We start from the raw sequence: 18,281 nt of genomic DNA, 5'->3' as shown, positions 1-18,281 counted from the left end.
TTTTTTTTTTTTTTTTTTTTTTTTTTTTTTTTTTTTTTTTTTTTTTTTAAGAATAATGGTTTTGGAAGAATTATCAATGCTCTCACTTCTAGCTAGCTCGGCAATCGACCTAGCTAGCCGGTTGGACTAGTGTAAGGAAGACGATGGACAAGATGATACCATAATTAGTTAAATACACTCAACGAATTTTGAGTTACGACATATCAAAGTGCATCTGATGGATTATATTGACCTGACTAATCCGATTCAAATAACTCAATAATTAAAGGACAACGTATAAAGGTAAAGACAAAGGTAATAGAATGAAAAAATAATGAATTTCTAGTCACGAAGACAAAGAGAGTGGAATGATGATGATCCCCCAATGAGACTGCAAAGAGGGGTATTTTTATACTAAGTCGCGCTCCAACTGTTGCCGCGTGAGAAAAGGACGCGTAGTTTGGACCTACTTAGCTTGATTGGGTCTAACACCTCCACTACACGCCATGGTTGCAGTAGGCGCTAGGCGCTAGTCGGGCGGTAGACTAGCGCTTAACGCCTAAACGTTCTAGGCGGGTCCTAGGCGGTGTCCTATAAAAATAAAAAAATAATGCATGTGTGTGGATGTATGTCATATATTACTTCTCTTACTTCTCTTACTTATATAAGTAAGAGAAGTAATATATATATATATATATATATATATATATAATTAAAAATTAAAAAGGCCGACTCGCTCAAGTTAACTCGGTCAAATTCGGTCGAGTCGGCCACCAACTCGGTCGAGTTAGGCGCTAGGCGGCCGGCTACCTAGACGGGCGTTTAAGGAGCATTTCGCCTCGTTACGTTCTAGGGGTGCCTAGGCGGGGAGTTTTGCAACAGTGCTAAACGCGCTACAACAGTCCATGAAGCTACGGAGACCGAGCCCAAGAGCTCGACCTTACACACACACACACACCATCATAGCAGTGATCATGATCCATACTACACACAGACACACACCCCATCATAGCAGTGATCATGATCCATACTCCATGTTCATCCGATTTGCAAAACGATTAGATTCTCTACGAATATGTCAAATCGAACAATTCCAGTCTTGTTCCATACTTTATTTCTTTAATTGCTTCGAACCCGTAAATGATAATGAGGATCTTATAATAAAATTTTTTTACCGTCATTTCAAAGGTAATATAATTCACAAGAATAGAGTTAGAGAGTGTAATATAGTTAAATAATATAATTTCATTTAAAACGCTGTAAATTGGTGTTGAAGACTACAATTTTTAAAGGTGAACAAAAAACCCGCAATAACTATTCTAGGGTATGCTGAACAAACCCAGCTGTAATTGATTAGTACAGGCTCATTTAGTTATTTCTAATAACCACCTAAAAATATAATACTCCTATCTCTCCTCTCTCAAGGAGGAAAATCCACCAAATTAAGCAAGATTACAAACGTCATTATCAGGGCAATTAAGACACCAACTTTAGTTAGTTAGTTTGGTCTAATCTTAACCACAACAATTAATGATGGTTGTTCTTTCTTCGAGTTCTACTATGAAAGAATACAGCCAAACAGGTACCAAGAAAGCAAAGACAACCCCAAACAACAAAAGTGGTGTGAAAACACTGCATGCCTGTGCAAATTCCGTCAATGCCCCCAGAAATCCTCCCTTGTCTCTTGTAAAGATAAGCTGCAAAGTCCCCAAAGATGAAGGAGCCAATGGGTATATTGGTCACCAAAATGTTGTGGTTGACGCCAAAATTCTTGGCCCCAAAGAGCTCTGTGGTTGTGGAGACTGCAACCGACGTGATTGCGCCGGTGCAGACCCCTATTATGGCGGTGCTGGTGTAGAGGCAGCCATGGCTGCCGTGGAGAAGCAAGAAGAAAGCTCCGCACATCGGCGCCATCATCACTGCAATGCTTGCCGGCCTCGAAATCTTGTTCTTGGACCTAAAATTCATGTGATGAAAGAATATTTGAGAAATTGATTATTTAATTAATAATTGGACCCACCCGCATTTCCTGGCCTGGGGAATTGCCACTTGTGGAAGTCAAATCCGGGTTCTTCCGAAATTCTTCCCTAAAAAAATAGCTCACTTGCCACTTGAATTATCCATTGAATTATCATGCATGATTGTATTGAGTATTAGTATTGTCACGGTGGGCCTAAATTTTTAGCCGACTTTAGCAAGCTGGTCTGCACGCGCGCTAGGGTGCAAATAATCCTAATTTGTCTAGTTGGACATATATTCTTAACTATAAATTATACTTAAAAAAGAGTCTGATCTACCCTCCACGCGAGTCAACAAGTGCCGACTGCGGGCTTATGTGGGTCAGACCGACATTTTTGCAATCAATAATATTTATTGCCCTAACATGCCCCACTGTAGAGTGAGTGCAAGATGACCTGTATGTTCAACTTACTTTGACATACTTATTAAGTACTACCAATACCGACGCTAATAAATGAAGTACACTTCTATAGTACCGGTATGCCACCCGTGTTAATAATACTCGATAATACAAGGTACAATTTTGTATACCATATATGCGATATATAATCATATATGATATACATGATTGTATCTTGTAAGTAGTACTATAGGTGTGTAATTATATGGTTTGTTAAGTAAAATGGAGTGAAGGGAGAAGTGTTTACATTGAGAAGAAATAGTCGTAAAGCGACGGAAGGAGACGCCCAAAGAATCCGAAAGAAGACGACAGTGAGACCAGAAGGGAAGCATTGGAGAAGCCACGCGACTCGGCGATTTGACCCAGATTGTTCAGGTACACTAAACCCAGAGTCGCACCAAGAAAATAAACCAAGAAATATAACCAGAAATCCCCTCTCTTCACCAAATCTCTCCATTTCACTTCTTCCACAACCACAACAATCTCAGATCCTCCATCTTCTTTCGCCTCTCCGCCCTCTATTCTCATAATAGAATCACAACTAACTGCTTTTTCGAGTCCCTCTAGTCCCTGCTGATCACAGACCTGATTTTTGGGTAGTATCGGACATTTTTTCCGGCAGAGCTCGGTTATTTTCTGACCCAGAGGGACTAACATTGGCAGACATAATAACACAACCATACCTGAAAAACTCAGGTGTTTTAGCAATTTTTTCCTTGAAATCTCCGAACCCAAGCTGGTTGTGATCACGGCGTAAACGCCGGTAGCTATGGTTATCGCGAACATAAGACTGAACCCTCCGGCGAGCCGTTTGGATACTCCGACCTTGATTTCCCGGGCGATAGGGGAAGCAACCACGGCGACTATTAGCGGCAGGACGGAATTAAGGAGGAGATAAGCGTGGGCCGCGTCAGTAGGGGAAGATACATTCATGGCTTCCACGATATCCGTAAAAATCTTGGCGCTTAGCCCAACATAGCTCGTGGAAATCCCCACCGCCACCTGGCGGTCCAACGGGAAATTCCGAATCGCGACGATGTAACAGACGGTGTTAATCCAGCAAATACTGTTCCCGGCGAGGGCTGTGAGGACGAAGACGTGCCAGTAGGAGAGGGAGGCGAGTTTTCCGACGAGGAAAAGGTACTGGACGCCGTAGCCGACGAAGCCGAGGGAGGAGCCGAGGAGGAGGACGAGCCAGAGAGGGAGATACAGCGCGGCAATGCCGGAAAACCAGCCGAATAGCTTTCCGGCGTCGTTGGCGAATGCTAGGTTGTTGAGCTGGACTTGGGAGATGGAGAGGAGGTGTTTTAGGCGGGAGGAGTAGACGGGGAAGTTGGTGTTGGTTCCGCTCACGGCTTGGAGCCATATGGCGGCGACTAAGCTTAGCCATTGAAGGGCGGCCATGAATGGAGGATTCCGGTGATGTTGAGGTGGTTGGGTGGTGGAAATGGAGGTGATAATATGCTCTTTGCACTTCAATGCTTTTACGTTACATGAATAAATGCTGAGTATATATAGGAAGGGAAATTGTTCGTGTTTTTCACTCCGGGGTGCCCTTTTCTAAAATGGGAAAACTCAGAGAAACTTGATCATAGTGTGAATGAAAAAATAAAGGAAAAAGAGTCTTCAATTCCTTTTATATATATATATATATATATTATGGAGGAACTTAGTGTCACTATTTTAGAGTGTGTATAGGGTAAATCTTACTTTAAAAAAGAAAAAAAAGAAGAAAAAAGATGATGATGGATACTCACAGTCACTATTTGAATATGTGCGCAATGAGTAAACCTGCCCCTATGCCAATAACTCGCAAATCACACAAGAAAGGTAAAATGCATTAAGGAGATCCTATTCGACGAGGTAGACCGAGAGAGTACGCGTTGACAATAATTGAACTCGTAACTTTCTAGTACCAGAATTATGTTTCATCTACTTAATTGGCGATTCCTTTTGGGGGCTTCTTATTTTCTTTTATGACATTACAAGTGAATATATAGTCACCAAGCCTTTTAGCTATATAAGAAGATGGTAAAAGTATAACCCTGATCTTTTAATTGTTTGCATGAGATCTAACTCTTTGATACCAAATTAAATAATTTGTTTTGTCCAAACTAAAAGTCTAAATTGATACTTGAACTACACATTCGCTATAATGAGTGAACAAATTTCACTCGTCAATTATTCTAAATCATTGTAATATTTTGCTGTTCTACTAACCATGTAAAGAAACTCAGTGTTGCACACTAAAATAACATGAGGATTTTATGAAATTTTGGCGAAGCACATACTTCCCAGGCCTAATGAAGTGTAACATTTGCTTACCCATAATATTTAGGGGTTAAAACAATTAAACACTCACAATTGAAGTGACACATTACACTTATTCTTAAGAAAAATAATAAAATAATAAGACTCTGTTTGGCAGAGCTTATTTAGGAGCTTATAGCTTATTTTAAGCTACTAATAAGCTATAAGCTCTGTTTGGTAATGTTCTCAAAATAAGCTAGTAGCTTAAAATAAGAGCTTATTTTGAAACGCTACTTGGGGTAGCTTTTCAAAATAAGCTAGTAGCTTTTTAACTTTTTTCCATCTTTATCCTTATTATTTTAAATAAATGACATCCTTTATCCCTCTCAATTAAAACCCTTTTGACATTTTCTTTTCATTATGTTTGGTTGTAATTCCAGTTTGATATTTATGTTTGAACATTAATTTTGGTATGGACTAATCTTATGAATTATAAATATTTTTTTTACTTTATATGTTTCAAATTTATGTTCTTACTTTATATTTTATTTAAATATATTGATTTCATTATTTTATATTTTAATATATAAACAAACCTATTTAAATTTAAAATTATTTAAATTGTATGAAGATGTCCTTTTTAGTCTTTTTACATTTATCAACTTATCAAAAAGTTAATTTTACCAAACACCTTTAAGCATAACAGCTCTTCATATTTCAGCTTCGAGCTTATAGCTTTTCAGTTTTCAGCTACTTTTCAGCTTTCAGCTACCTTTTCAGCTAGGTTTGCCAAACATAGCCTAAGTGTGCTCCAAAGAAATGAAACCACAATCGCATATACTATCCGAAAGGAGAAACGTAGGTAAAAATTCCTACCATATCTATTGACCGAAGAAATAAAAGTACATAAATAAAAAATGTTACCTTTTTTTTAGTTACGAGGCAAACTCCACTATTCGAGGGTGTGCATAGGATAAATTTTGCCTTATGATCTTATAGTCGATGGTTTTTTTTTTTTGAATAAAATATCACACCATAAAAGAGGACAAAAAAAAATGGAATAGAAGTATATTAGTGTGCATGTATGTGTGTGTGTTTGCCTGTATATATATGTGTATGTGTGTATACGTCAGAGTAGAGATTAGGAGTACGGGTGGGGGTTGCCGCTTTTTCCTACGTAACAAAGATGCCGAGAACGGAATGGCTCTTCCCTATAAATAAAAATAAATAAATAAATAAATAAATAAGCAATTTAATGCCTTTAACCATTCAACTAACTTTATATATTTGATTTAAGAAAAAAATTTACAATCATTACCGGTGCGTTTTGGTGAAACTCATCTTTAGGTTGTCCATAATTGACCGTCTCAAAGATAGAAGATCAATAGATCAGACAGCTTTAATAGGGAATCAACAATCCGATCAACTAGACTGGAATTGCCCCATTATAATTAACAACTAATACTGTAGTGTTCGTGCAAAAACTCCTATGAGGCCGTCTCACAGATTATTCATGAGACTATCTAATTCAGTTCCTAATAAATACTCCGTAGTACATGTTCACTCGTAAGTAACTTTTCAACCTCTAAATATTACGGAGTACATTTTGATTTTAAAATATTACATTTTTTTTCTCAAAAGAATCACACTTTTCTTTATACATTTTCTCACATGTAACAATCAATCAATTTATCCATAATTAGTAATCTAATAGCACACTAATCCGAAAAATATCCGAAAAGACCAATAGACAATTTTCTTAACAATTATGGAGTATAATTTAGGAAAAAATGTCAAATAGGCCACTGAACTTATCGCTTTTGTGCAATTGGGCCATTGAACTTAAAAAGTGTGCAATTCAACCATCAAACAATCAAAATTTGTGCAATTGGACCATTTTTACAAAAAATTTTGGTAAAATCCAATTATATTACTAACATATATGTATTAAGAGTGGCATTTTCTTCTACCATACTTAGTTGGGAGTCAATATTGAAATGTTTTTAACTCAAATTGAATTAAAAATTTTTGTAAAAATGGTTCAATTGCACAAATTTTGCTTGTTTGATGGTTAAATTGCACACTTTTTAAGTTCAATGGCCCAATTGCACAAAAGCTATAAGTTCAGTGGCCTATTTGACACTTTTTCCTATAATTTACTATAAAGCTCGTAGGCACTACTAAAAGTGCCTAACTAATCTGGTTGGAGTTGAGGAATGATCTAACTTTGGCACTATCACTTTTAATTTGACACGGAGTATGTACCAAACTGTATTACGTTTGATATGATTACACACCATGTATGATATCACATTCCGAATCCATCCAAACCCATTATACTATCTTACGGAGTCGTTGCCGATTAGTAAGGTTAGAAAAAATAAAAAATAAAAAACAAAAACAATAAAGGTACGCAGCTCAAAAGTCAAAAATGAGCTCTTTCTATCGTGCCTGGGAAGGAATTGAGCGAGAGTGGATAGAACATGACTTTCATAATTACAGATCGAGTTCAATTCTTATCAATACCTTATCAGTTTAATGGTCTGCAACCTAGTGCACAAAAGTGGACCCGCCTTCATGTGGAAGTTTTAAAATTTGATCACAATGTAACTATTTCATCTCCATTTACATTATACTAGGGGGTGTTTGATTCATGGAATGAGAGATTAGCTTATGTAAAGGGTTACCTTTTGAAAGGTAATGTGAAATATGAAGGAATGTAAGATTACCTTGTGCGTTTTATAATATTATATTGTTTGGTTAAGAGTTATATTTTAAATTATATGAACTAATTTACTACAGAGTATAATATAATGTCCTCAATATATGTGTGTGTATGCATGTATGTAGTTATCTATTTATCCATGTGTGTCCTAAGGTGCAAACTTATGCACATTACAGTGCAAAGATAACATTTTAAGTTATGCACCCAACGGTCTAAACTTATGTATGCACTCAAAGAAGGAACAACATGCATTCGAAGAAGGATGTATATGTACTCATATTATTTTGAAACATTACCACCACATAAATTTTGGAGTAACATAACATTATCATGTAATCTCATAACTTAAACCAAACATAATAATATAACCAGAGTAGCATTACTTAGGTAATCACCTAAACCAAATGCCCCATAATATTCAAATCATATATACTAATACTCATTGTCATTTTCAAAACATGACTATTTCCCGTCCATTTTCATTACACCAATATTCAAAACCAAATATATACTAATACACATTTAAAAACTTGTTGCTTCAAAGTTTCGATTAACATATGAATGTATAAAAATAAAATAAAATTACCATACAAGTTATGCGGACCCGCCGCCCTTGTGTGAAAGTTCAAGAATTTGATCTCAACGTAACTATTTCATGTCCATTTTCATTACACTAGTACTCAAATCATATATACTAATACACATTTAAAACTTGTCACTTTCAAAGTTTCAATAAACACAAGGATGTATAAAAATAAAATAAAATCATCATATAAAAGTTATCCAAAATATGCATTTATCATCACGAGATGCAAGTACCCATCATTACAAGATAAGGTATTAAATGAATCAAACGAATATAATGAATTCATTTTTTCTAGTAGAGTAAATCTTGTGTGAGACTCTCTTACGAGAGACATGTAATACTTTGTACTTAAAATGTAATACTTTTCTATACACTCAAAAAATATTTTGTATCTCACAATATCGGTAAGACAGTCTCACACAAGACTTATTCTAGAACTAGAGTCCATCTACCACTGCATGATCAATATGTTGTACTACATTTTGGCCATCGGAAACTTCCATTTAGACTGCCAAGTTGCAGTGGGGATACTGAGAAGCAATGCCATCTTAAGTGCCAAAAAATTCAGACATTATGTGATGATCTTGGAACCAACACAAATTGGGTAAGAATTATGTGATAAATATAGAATAATGAGAATAGTGGATGATAAGTAAATGGACAGTTGGGTGACAATGCTTTAAGGTAGTAATAAATACTCAGTAATTCACATCCTCAAGGTAATACAATGTTTAAGGCAGTAAATATCACCAGACTGGACAAAATTTTACCAACCTTGGCAATTCCTATGTAAAGATCGAGTACTTGAAAGAACAGGACAACCTTATTAAAGCTGATGAAAAGTTGATAGTTAGACCAAACCTCTTCTGTGTTTGAATCGCACTAAATATTTGCTTGTATTTTCATGTTCGATGCATCATCTCATGAAGGGTACCAGCCATCTCAGCTCTGCTCCATTTCCATTGGACAGGTAGTAGATCTTCTTCCAGTTTTCTTCTGAGAACGACTCTCGACGTATAAGCCTTTGCCTGCAAATAGACGAGTGTGAAGTTGATTTCAGAGAAGTTTTACTTATGTTTGTGTTCAACCCTGTCACAATCCGGTTAAGCATACCTGAGATAGTAATGACAAACAGCAGCAGCTTCGTCCAAAGTATATCGAGGGAAATTTAATCGGGCATCAGTGGGAACATTTGGTAAGTCTTGACGCAGTTTCCCCACTGCAGTTGAATGAGAGAAAGCACCGACCATCATGTCATTGTGAAGCATGGACCTAAATGCATTGACCTACAAAATGATTCATCGCAATCCCAATCAAATTGATATCCCAACATCACTATTCACAATTAAAGGACAAGGGCTCTTAATCTAGGTTATCGATGCATAAGGCAAGTTTGAAGTTCATAAACCAGGATTCTCTTTGGTTTCCAGCCCATTAAGAATCTTTAAGATGATTTCTTCAAGCATACAAAAGGCCTCAGTTATAACAATAATACTCCATATAACATATATGGAGTTATATAAGGCAGGTTTGAAGTTCATAAACCAGGATTCTCTTTGGTTTCCAGCCCGTTAAGAATCTTTAAGATGATTTCTTCAAGCATACAAAAGGCCTCTGTTATAACAATAATACTCCATAACATATATGGAGTTATAAACAAGGACATCTTAAACAGAGTGTTTGCACACCAGCTTTACCTCTTTACCACAGGACAAGGCCTACTAGGCCACAGGCACATCTAATGAATACATTGATGGCGAAACAAGCTTAGATTATTGTGAAAACTATAGTAAATTAATAATTTTTAGAACTCTTTTGAGTATGCTTGAAATCAAATACGGAGTAGATAGATGTCTTACAATTGTAAGTTCCCTAGCATGGATGGGTTTGCAAGACCGTACTGTTACTGGTTCCTCGAACTCGCTGAATGTAAACCAATTGTTATACTGCAATCAATAGACACAAATTATACTATGTTAGATTAAATGCACAAGTTACGGAGTATATCAAAAGGGCACAAGTGAAGTTCGTTAGAGGTGAAGAAAAATTTCTCACTTGGTCAATTGCAATAAGAACAGGCATATCTTTCACAAGAGACAATTCTTGCCTCAAACGAACAACCACTCCAACAGATGCGTGTGTGTTGCTAATACCACTTTCAACAAGATCAAATAGAGTGAGACCCTCAGGTATTGCCATAGTCTGATCACCTTTTGGGTGTCCAACACCTGCACCCTCTCCCAAGGAAATAGGATCAAATATTTTGCAGGGCAACTTTCGCAAATGTTGTTCATTATACTTTATAAAATCCTGAAATGAAATAACATAAAAATGAACTTAGGACCAAATATGTTTCAAACTGCCCAGTATAATGACACTAAAAGTGTACTGCTGAGTATTTATCCAAAGACCTAGTTACTTGGTACTGGAAAGCTACATTGCACAGATGATATTGGGGAAGTAGCATGTGAAGTTTAACTTGTAGAACTAAAACTACCAACAAAAAAAAAACTGCAGCCAAAAGTACGTCCAGATAGATAATAAAAATTAATGTTTAAAGAAAACGATGATATTTTTTCAAAAAAAAAATGATGATATGTGCACTTATTACACGGTTAAAAAATTGAACAAATGAAAATATACTTCATATTGACTGGAAAACAAAAAAAAAAAAAAAAAAACAATCCAAATACTCCATTAAATTTTTAATCTAATATGAGAATTGGTAGAACACACAGACATCACATTATTTACATCTTCAGAAAGACTAACAATCTTGCCTTGAGAATATTTGCTGCTTGCACGGGAGTATCCCATAAACCAGTAGTAAGATTTTTATAGAAAAGTCCTCCATGAGTCCATTCTCGGCCTCTTGGAACATAGAAAACCAACCAGCCTTCTTCGCGTGCCCAGTGAACAAGCATCGCAAGTGCAATACTCTTTCCACAGCTGACAGGACCATCTAATACAATCTGTTTCCGAGGTTTGGAACCTGGAAGTTTAAAGACCATCTTAATAACTTATCCTAACAACTAGCCACTGCACAACACATGAAATTGCATTACATTTCCAGCACAATCTAGCTTTGGTATATTGTTGCCATCTTTCACAAGATTTTAGCAGATGTACCTTCCTAGTTATACAGTTAGAATATAAATTTATAAGCCCTAGTGCCCTACTATGATTCGTACCAATATTTCAATCAAGATGCATAGAAACAGTATAGATCCATTAATCGAAAGGAAATACATCAAACAATATATAAAATAAATGCACCTTTGGCATTAATCAGTATAGTAGGATCAACAATCCGCCGGAAATTATCTCGGAGGTCCAGAAAACTGTGCCGGACGAGTAATGCAGTTCGCTGTGAGTCCTCGAATTCTTTCAGCATTCCCATGGTCAATCCCTCAGGCAACACCGCTTTCAATTTCTCCATACTACAGGATGATTTCAATCAGTACAACAACCACACAAATGTATACATACAATACATATACGGTTAGAAATTTACCTAAATTTCATGTAAGTGCACGCATCTTTTCTGCTGAGCTGGGAGAGAGAACCGGCGGCAGTGAAGAGTGGCTGGCCATTCGGACCAATATCGAGAGATTTGTTGTTTTCGTCTTCGGCTAGGGCGCGCAGGCGAGCTCCATCAGTGAGGTAATTGATGGCTTCAGCGTCCAAGGATCCAATGGGTGCTTCATCTGTCTTGGACGCCGATTTCTTCCCCTTCGGTGAGCTTTGCTTTGTGCCTTTGGTCGAGAAATTTCTAGACGAGGATAGTTGTTGAGATACGGCGGCTGAGACGGGGATCAGGATGTCGGAGACGGTGGCTTGTGGTTTCGCCGCCGCCGCCGATGAGGCGACTGCTCGGAGAACTGACCGCAGCATCTCTGTAGGGTTCGAAGCTGGAGATCAGTGAGAAGGGTTTAGCGCTTGCCAAGGATAAAAAAGTCCATCCAATAGTCGAATAGCGCCTGGCCATTAAGGTTTCGGAGTCATTTTTGATAACTTAGTTTTTTCTGTTTCACAAGACTATTTCATGAACTATATGAAATTATGAACATGCCCCAAATTTATTAATAGGTAAATTATGTCAATCTAATATCGAGACAAAATTCTAAAGTCTAAAATGTTTATGCACAAAAATCTCAATTTAATTTTTAACTAGTATTTTCGCCCGTGCGTTGCACGGAATGAATTTGTTATAATATTTTAAGAATATTTAGATCGATATACAATTATATAAATTATAACATCGAATATTATATAGCGCAATTGATGAAATTGGTTGGATTGATTATGTTTTTTGATGTTTTATTTGCTTGAATTAGAGCAAATAATTGTCCAATTACCCGTGCGATTCACAGATAAATTTTTATTTATTTATTTAGATAATAAAATTAAAGAAAATTATTTTAAAAAATCTAATATTGAACATGTACATTTATTTGATTATAAGATTAGTGCAAAAGTATAACTCAATTAATTGAATAATATATGACTTGTTTGTTTACAATTATCTTAAAAAGATCGATATTTAATACTCCGTATAATTTAAGTAATTATATTATTACAAAAATAAATATGGAAAAATAAGAAATAATTTAACTTTAATTACTACGGAGTATAAAAATAAATTGAACGATCAATATTTAGCTTAATTAACATAATAATTATTAGACAATTATTATTAGTCAATTACACTAAATTAATTATTTTTCGTTAACCGGAATATCAATTCGTATATACAAAAATTATTACTCCGTATTATTATATATTAAATATGTTTAACCTTCTGCAGTGTTCATGTCACACGTGTACTAATTAATTTGATCACGACATCTAAAGTTGTTGAGATGATTGATCAACCTTCTAGTAATAAATATTGATTATGTGATAAGTTAGCTGTTTTCGGAAGGAGTTTCGGTTAACTCTACGACTAAAAAGAGCGCGTTCCTGATGGAGTAGTATTTAATAATATAATTAATTAATATTTAATTCATATAATTATAATAATATAGTTGCCGATTATATTTCAAATGAAATATTAATATATTCATTTAATTTTTCCTAATATTTTAATTTTCTTTTGAATATATTCATTTCCTTTTTCCTTTATTAAAAGAATTATTAATTTTCATTCATTTTTCCTTCATAACTTTTTCCTAATATTTCATTTGTTGGTTACTAATTCTTTTGTAGGGAAATTTATGCTATATTTCCAGTGAAATATTAATATATTCATTTCGTCTTTCCTAATATTTCATTTTCTTTTAAATATATTCCTGATTTAACTTTCAATTCCAATAATATCTCATATTCTTGATTTTAATTTTCTACTAATAAATTATGACTTTATGGACGTGATCTTCGTGTATACTTTTTTTTTGAAGACAATTTTCGTGTATATATAAATATTACCAATTTTTATTGCACGTACATTACTGCTATTACCGTGTATAAGTGACATTAATATGCTAATATTTGTNGGGTTTAGCGCTTGCCAAGGATAAAAAAGTCCATCCAATAGTCGAATAGCGCCTGGCCATTAAGGTTTCGGAGTCATTTTTGATAACTTAGTTTTTTCTGTTTCACAAGACTATTTCATGAACTATATGAAATTATGAACATGCCCCAAATTTATTAATAGGTAAATTATGTCAATCTAATATCGAGACAAAATTCTAAAGTCTAAAATGTTTATGCACAAAAATCTCAATTTAATTTTTAACTAGTATTTTCGCCCGTGCGTTGCACGGAATGAATTTGTTATAATATTTTAAGAATATTTAGATCGATATACAATTATATAAATTATAACATCGAATATTATATAGCGCAATTGATGAAATTGGTTGGATTGATTATGTTTTTTGATGTTTTATTTGCTTGAATTAGAGCAAATAATTGTCCAATTACCCGTGCGATTCACAGATAAATTTTTATTTATTTATTTAGATAATAAAATTAAAGAAAATTATTTTAAAAAATCTAATATTGAACATGTACATTTATTTGATTATAAGATTAGTGCAAAAGTATAACTCAATTAATTGAATAATATATGACTTGTTTGTTTACAATTATCTTAAAAAGATCGATATTTAATACTCCGTATAATTTAAGTAATTATATTATTACAAAAATAAATATGGAAAAATAAGAAATAATTTAACTTTAATTACTACGGAGTATAAAAATAAATTGAACGATCAATATTTAGCTTAATTAACATAATAATTATTAGACAATTATTATTAGTCAATTACACTAAATTAATTATTTTTCGTTAACCGGAATATCAATTCGTATATACAAAAATTATTACTCCGTATTATTATATATTAAATATGTTTAACCTTCTGCAGTGTTCATGTCACACGTGTACTAATTAATTTGATCACGACATCTAAAGTTGTTGAGATGATTGATCAACCTTCTAGTAATAAATATTGATTATGTGATAAGTTAGCTGTTTTCGGAAGGAGTTTCGGTTAACTCTACGACTAAAAAGAGCGCGTTCCTGATGGAGTAGTATTTAATAATATAATTAATTAATATTTAATTCATATAATTATAATAATATAGTTGCCGATTATATTTCAAATGAAATATTAATATATTCATTTAATTTTTCCTAATATTTTAATTTTCTTTTGAATATATTCATTTCCTTTTTCCTTTATTAAAAGAATTATTAATTTTCATTCATTTTTCCTTCATAACTTTTTCCTAATATTTCATTTGTTGGTTACTAATTCTTTTGTAGGGAAATTTATGCTATATTTCCAGTGAAATATTAATATATTCATTTCGTCTTTCCTAATATTTCATTTTCTTTTAAATATATTCCTGATTTAACTTTCAATTCCAATAATATCTCATATTCTTGATTTTAATTTTCTACTAATAAATTATGACTTTATGGACGTGATCTTCGTGTATACTTTTTTTTTGAAGACAATTTTCGTGTATATATAAATATTACCAATTTTTATTGCACGTACATTACTGCTATTACCGTGTATAAGTGACATTAATNATATATATATATATATATATATATATATATATATATATATATATGAATAATTAATAAAATATTAAATGAATAAAATAAATGATTTTACTAAAATGCCACTAAGTTTGGGTTGGAAAATTTGGGAGGAGGATATTATTATTCATTTTTAAAATTCCTTAGACGGAAGATGGGGTGACATAGAAAAATAATATTATTATTCATTTTTAAAATGCCTTCTATTAATGTGTCTCTTTTTAAAACTCAGAAAATTGAAGATATTTTTGTTAAGTTGTTATATGAATATAAAATGGAATAAGGTTGACCATGTTAGTAGGATATTATCATTTGAATTTTGGTTATAAATGGTTAGAAATTAAAATTAAAATACAATAAATTTTGTCCCAAATAACACTTACCCGTTCCATAAATTACTCATTTTATATATAGAAATAATAGTACATCCGTATTGAAAGAAGGGAAAATATATATTGGTTTTTTTAATATATATATTGGCCCTTCTATAATATGCGACGTTATATATGTGTGTGATCATTATAAGAGTGATGCTAAATTCTATTTTTTCTTTTTTCTATTTTTTTTTAAATTTTGAGTCTTAATTTTTAACTCTTTATTTGGTAATATGTGATTGATTTTTTAAATAATAGTATTTGATTAATTAATAAATTAATAAAATATTAAAAAAAAAAAACTTAAACGCATGATGCGTTCAATGAATTTATAGTATCAATGATTCAAAATGATTTTATTGTCATGAACGTTATGAGATAAAATTAGAAAAAGAATGTCATTATTCATTTTTAAAATACCTTCTATTAATGTGTCTCTTTTTTAAACTCATAAAATTGAAGATATTTTTGTAAAGTTGTTATATGAATATAAAATGGAATAAGGTTGACATGTTAGTAGGATATTACCATTTCAATTTTGGTTATAAATGGTTAGAAATTAAAATTAAAATACAACAAATTTCGAATATTATTTCAATTGAAATGGATTTGCACAGAATGGATATAACCAAAATTGAAATGGTATTCAAAATTGAAATATAATAAATTTCGAATATTATTACCATTCCGTGCTAATTGTATTGTATTTGTATTTCAATTTTGAATACCATTTCAATTTTGGTTATAAGTGATTATAAATGGTTAGAAATTAATATTAAATTGTATGGTAATGATTTTATATATTACGACGTGTACCGCAGGACTTTATCAATTTATTATTTATATATTTGATATATACATTGAAAGCATGCGTTACCATGTTTGGATTGTTTTGACAACATAATATTATTGTTTAAAAAAAAAAAGACAACATAATATTATTGTAACACTTGAAAAGTCGTCAAAATAAGTTGTAAATAAATTTTTAGAAGATTATACAATTAAGTGAATTAACATAATAGAATAAAGTAATAATGCAATACACCAAAAATATATGGTTAGTTTCAATTACTCGTCTTCTCGGGATGTTGTAACTACTCACCACAATCTACCCTATATCCACAGGCTTCGTTACTCGGGATCCCATTCTTTCCTCCCGTCTTTTGCCGCATCATCTCCAAAACTTTTCTGTGAGAATTGGAATGCACTGCAGCTGAAAAGGTAGGGCTAAACAACAATAGCAAATATAATTAAGGAAATGAAATTATAAAATTAACTAAATGTATATCATAAATATTTAAGAATTAAGGATGTGACTAAACCACAATATATTAAGAACCCTGATCCTAATATATGCTATCAACGTAATGCTATCAACGTTGGGTGATAACCTCCACCGCATCACCAATCCGGTACCCCACCATGTTTACAGTACTCATGGTTGTTGATTTTCCAGGAGAAACCGATTTTAAGAGATAGAGAGAGAAGAATAAAGGTAAAATCCGGCTCAAAATTCACAGGGAATACGAATTATGATTATAAGCAATAGTTTATATAGAAAATAAGGAAGAGAGAGAGAGAGATAGAGGTGAAAAAGGTAAGAAATCAAGAGGGGTGGAGATGGGGGAGTAGTTTAGGAAATTTGGCTGATTAGTAGGAGAAAAAAAAAACATAATTATGCTACTGTTATAATTTATTACCATAAAATTAATATAGCAATATGTTATAATTACCATAAAATTAATATAGCAATATGTTATAATTTCGTAGAACCAATTTGACTATTGTTATAAGAACGGAGATCCAAGAATAAGGCTAATTTATTACCGTGTTCACACTTAACTATGTAATCAATCCAATTATTCAATTACCAAAATTTAACCATAATAGGCACTAACTGATTTTATATAATAAATTAATAAATTAATAAATAAAATAACTGATTTTACCAAAATGCCCCTAACTTTCGGCGGGAAACTTTGGGAGGAGGATAATGCTTTTATATATAGTATAGATACTTGTGACATGAATTGAACTCTATTCTAATCAATATTTTAAGGACAAGTTTTCAAATTTTAATTTATTGACACGATAAACGTACCACAAAACTAAATTCAAACATAACAACAACAAAATTTTAAGCTAAGGCTGATCATATTCTTGATAGATGCGGGCATGTGACCCAAATTCGGGATTTGTTCACCTCTACGGGTGAGATAATATCTTAAACATTTATATATTAATTGACACGTTAAGACTAAACATAAACACAAGTAGGATAAAATTCTCAGTTGATTTTGAATAGGGCCGATCATGGTCCTTCATAAAGGTAAGGCCTTCCTAAATAGTAATGGAGTTTTTTGGGGATTTTGCAGGTATGATTAGGATAGAGAAAATGAGAGTGGAGGAAAAAAGAAAAACAAAATAAAAACTATATATATATATATATATATATATATAAATTTACGCGCCCAGGCGGGGGCGTGCAGTGCACGCGTCAGCCTGGGCGCGGTCACTGCGCCTCACACACGTGAGGCGTAGTGACAGTCCTCAAATGGGACCCACCAAACCTGCCAAAACTCTTGATTTTGCAGGAGAAAGATACCAATCAAATCATTGCTTTTCCATTTATAAAAACACTATCAATTAAGATTTTACTGTTCTAAAATAGATAGAAAACCTACTAATGGGGTGGGCCTAATTCAAACTTGCGCTTGGCCACCTCACACAATATCCACATTTTATTTTATGAACAAATATTCACAATGTTGAGTGGACAAAATTGCAAAATAGTTTAGTGGATTCAAGCCCGCTCAGGCCCAAAATGTACTGCTCGTAATAGAATGGGTCAAGTTACCATGTGAGCCCACAAAAGTTGGGTCATTTAA

The 18,281-nt window shown here is 33.1% G+C and overlaps 2 protein-coding genes across 2 annotated transcripts; both read right to left on the bottom strand.

Moving 5' to 3' along the window:
• Positions 1-1,308: 1,308 nt before the first annotated feature.
• Positions 1,309-3,942, bottom strand: LOC116005164 (protein NUCLEAR FUSION DEFECTIVE 4-like). The gene is made up of 2 exons (XM_031245419.1): positions 2,646-3,942; positions 1,309-1,936 (listed from the first exon to the last, which is right to left on the bottom strand). Exons 1-2 carry the CDS (start codon positions 3,800-3,802, stop codon positions 1,507-1,509), a joined length of 1,587 nt encoding a protein of 528 aa, XP_031101279.1. The 5' UTR covers positions 3,803-3,942; the 3' UTR covers positions 1,309-1,506.
• A 4,681-nt stretch (positions 3,943-8,623) lies between these two features.
• On the bottom strand, positions 8,624-11,948 carry LOC116003626. The gene is made up of 7 exons (XM_031243526.1): positions 11,474-11,948; positions 11,236-11,399; positions 10,740-10,951; positions 10,015-10,269; positions 9,819-9,905; positions 9,073-9,245; positions 8,624-8,987 (listed from the first exon to the last, which is right to left on the bottom strand). The coding sequence occupies exons 1-7, from the start codon at positions 11,851-11,853 to the stop codon at positions 8,876-8,878; spliced, it is 1,383 nt and encodes a 460-aa protein (XP_031099386.1). The 5' UTR covers positions 11,854-11,948; the 3' UTR covers positions 8,624-8,875.
• Positions 11,949-18,281: the final 6,333 nt, after the last annotated feature.

Source organism: Ipomoea triloba, chromosome 14 (genome assembly GCF_003576645.1).
Source record: "Ipomoea triloba cultivar NCNSP0323 chromosome 14, ASM357664v1".
Lineage (NCBI taxonomy): Eukaryota > Viridiplantae > Streptophyta > Magnoliopsida > Solanales > Convolvulaceae > Ipomoea > Ipomoea triloba.
Note: the sequence above shows the minus strand (reverse complement) of the source record. Positions and strands in the feature narration are given on the sequence as shown.

What these genes read in the sequence shown, in the direction of transcription:
- LOC116005164 (XM_031245419.1), bottom strand. Translation starts at nt 3,802, where the DNA reads ATGGCCGCCCTTCAATGGCTAAGCTTAGTCGCCGCCATATGGCTCCAA. An exon ending in TACGACTATTTCTTCTCAAT is followed by an intron (nt 1,937 to 2,645) that starts GTAAACACTTCT and finishes CATGAATTTTAG; the next exon opens with GTCCAAGAACAAGATTTCGA.
- LOC116003626 (XM_031243526.1), bottom strand. Translation starts at nt 11,853, where the DNA reads ATGCTGCGGTCAGTTCTCCGAGCAGTCGCCTCATCGGCGGCGGCGGCG. An exon ending in TGCACTTACATGAAATTTAG is followed by an intron (nt 11,400 to 11,473) that starts GTAAATTTCTAA and finishes ATCATCCTGTAG; the next exon opens with TATGGAGAAATTGAAAGCGG. An exon ending in GTTTGTCATTACTATCTCAG is followed by an intron (nt 8,988 to 9,072) that starts GTATGCTTAACC and finishes GTCTATTTGCAG; the next exon opens with GCAAAGGCTTATACGTCGAG.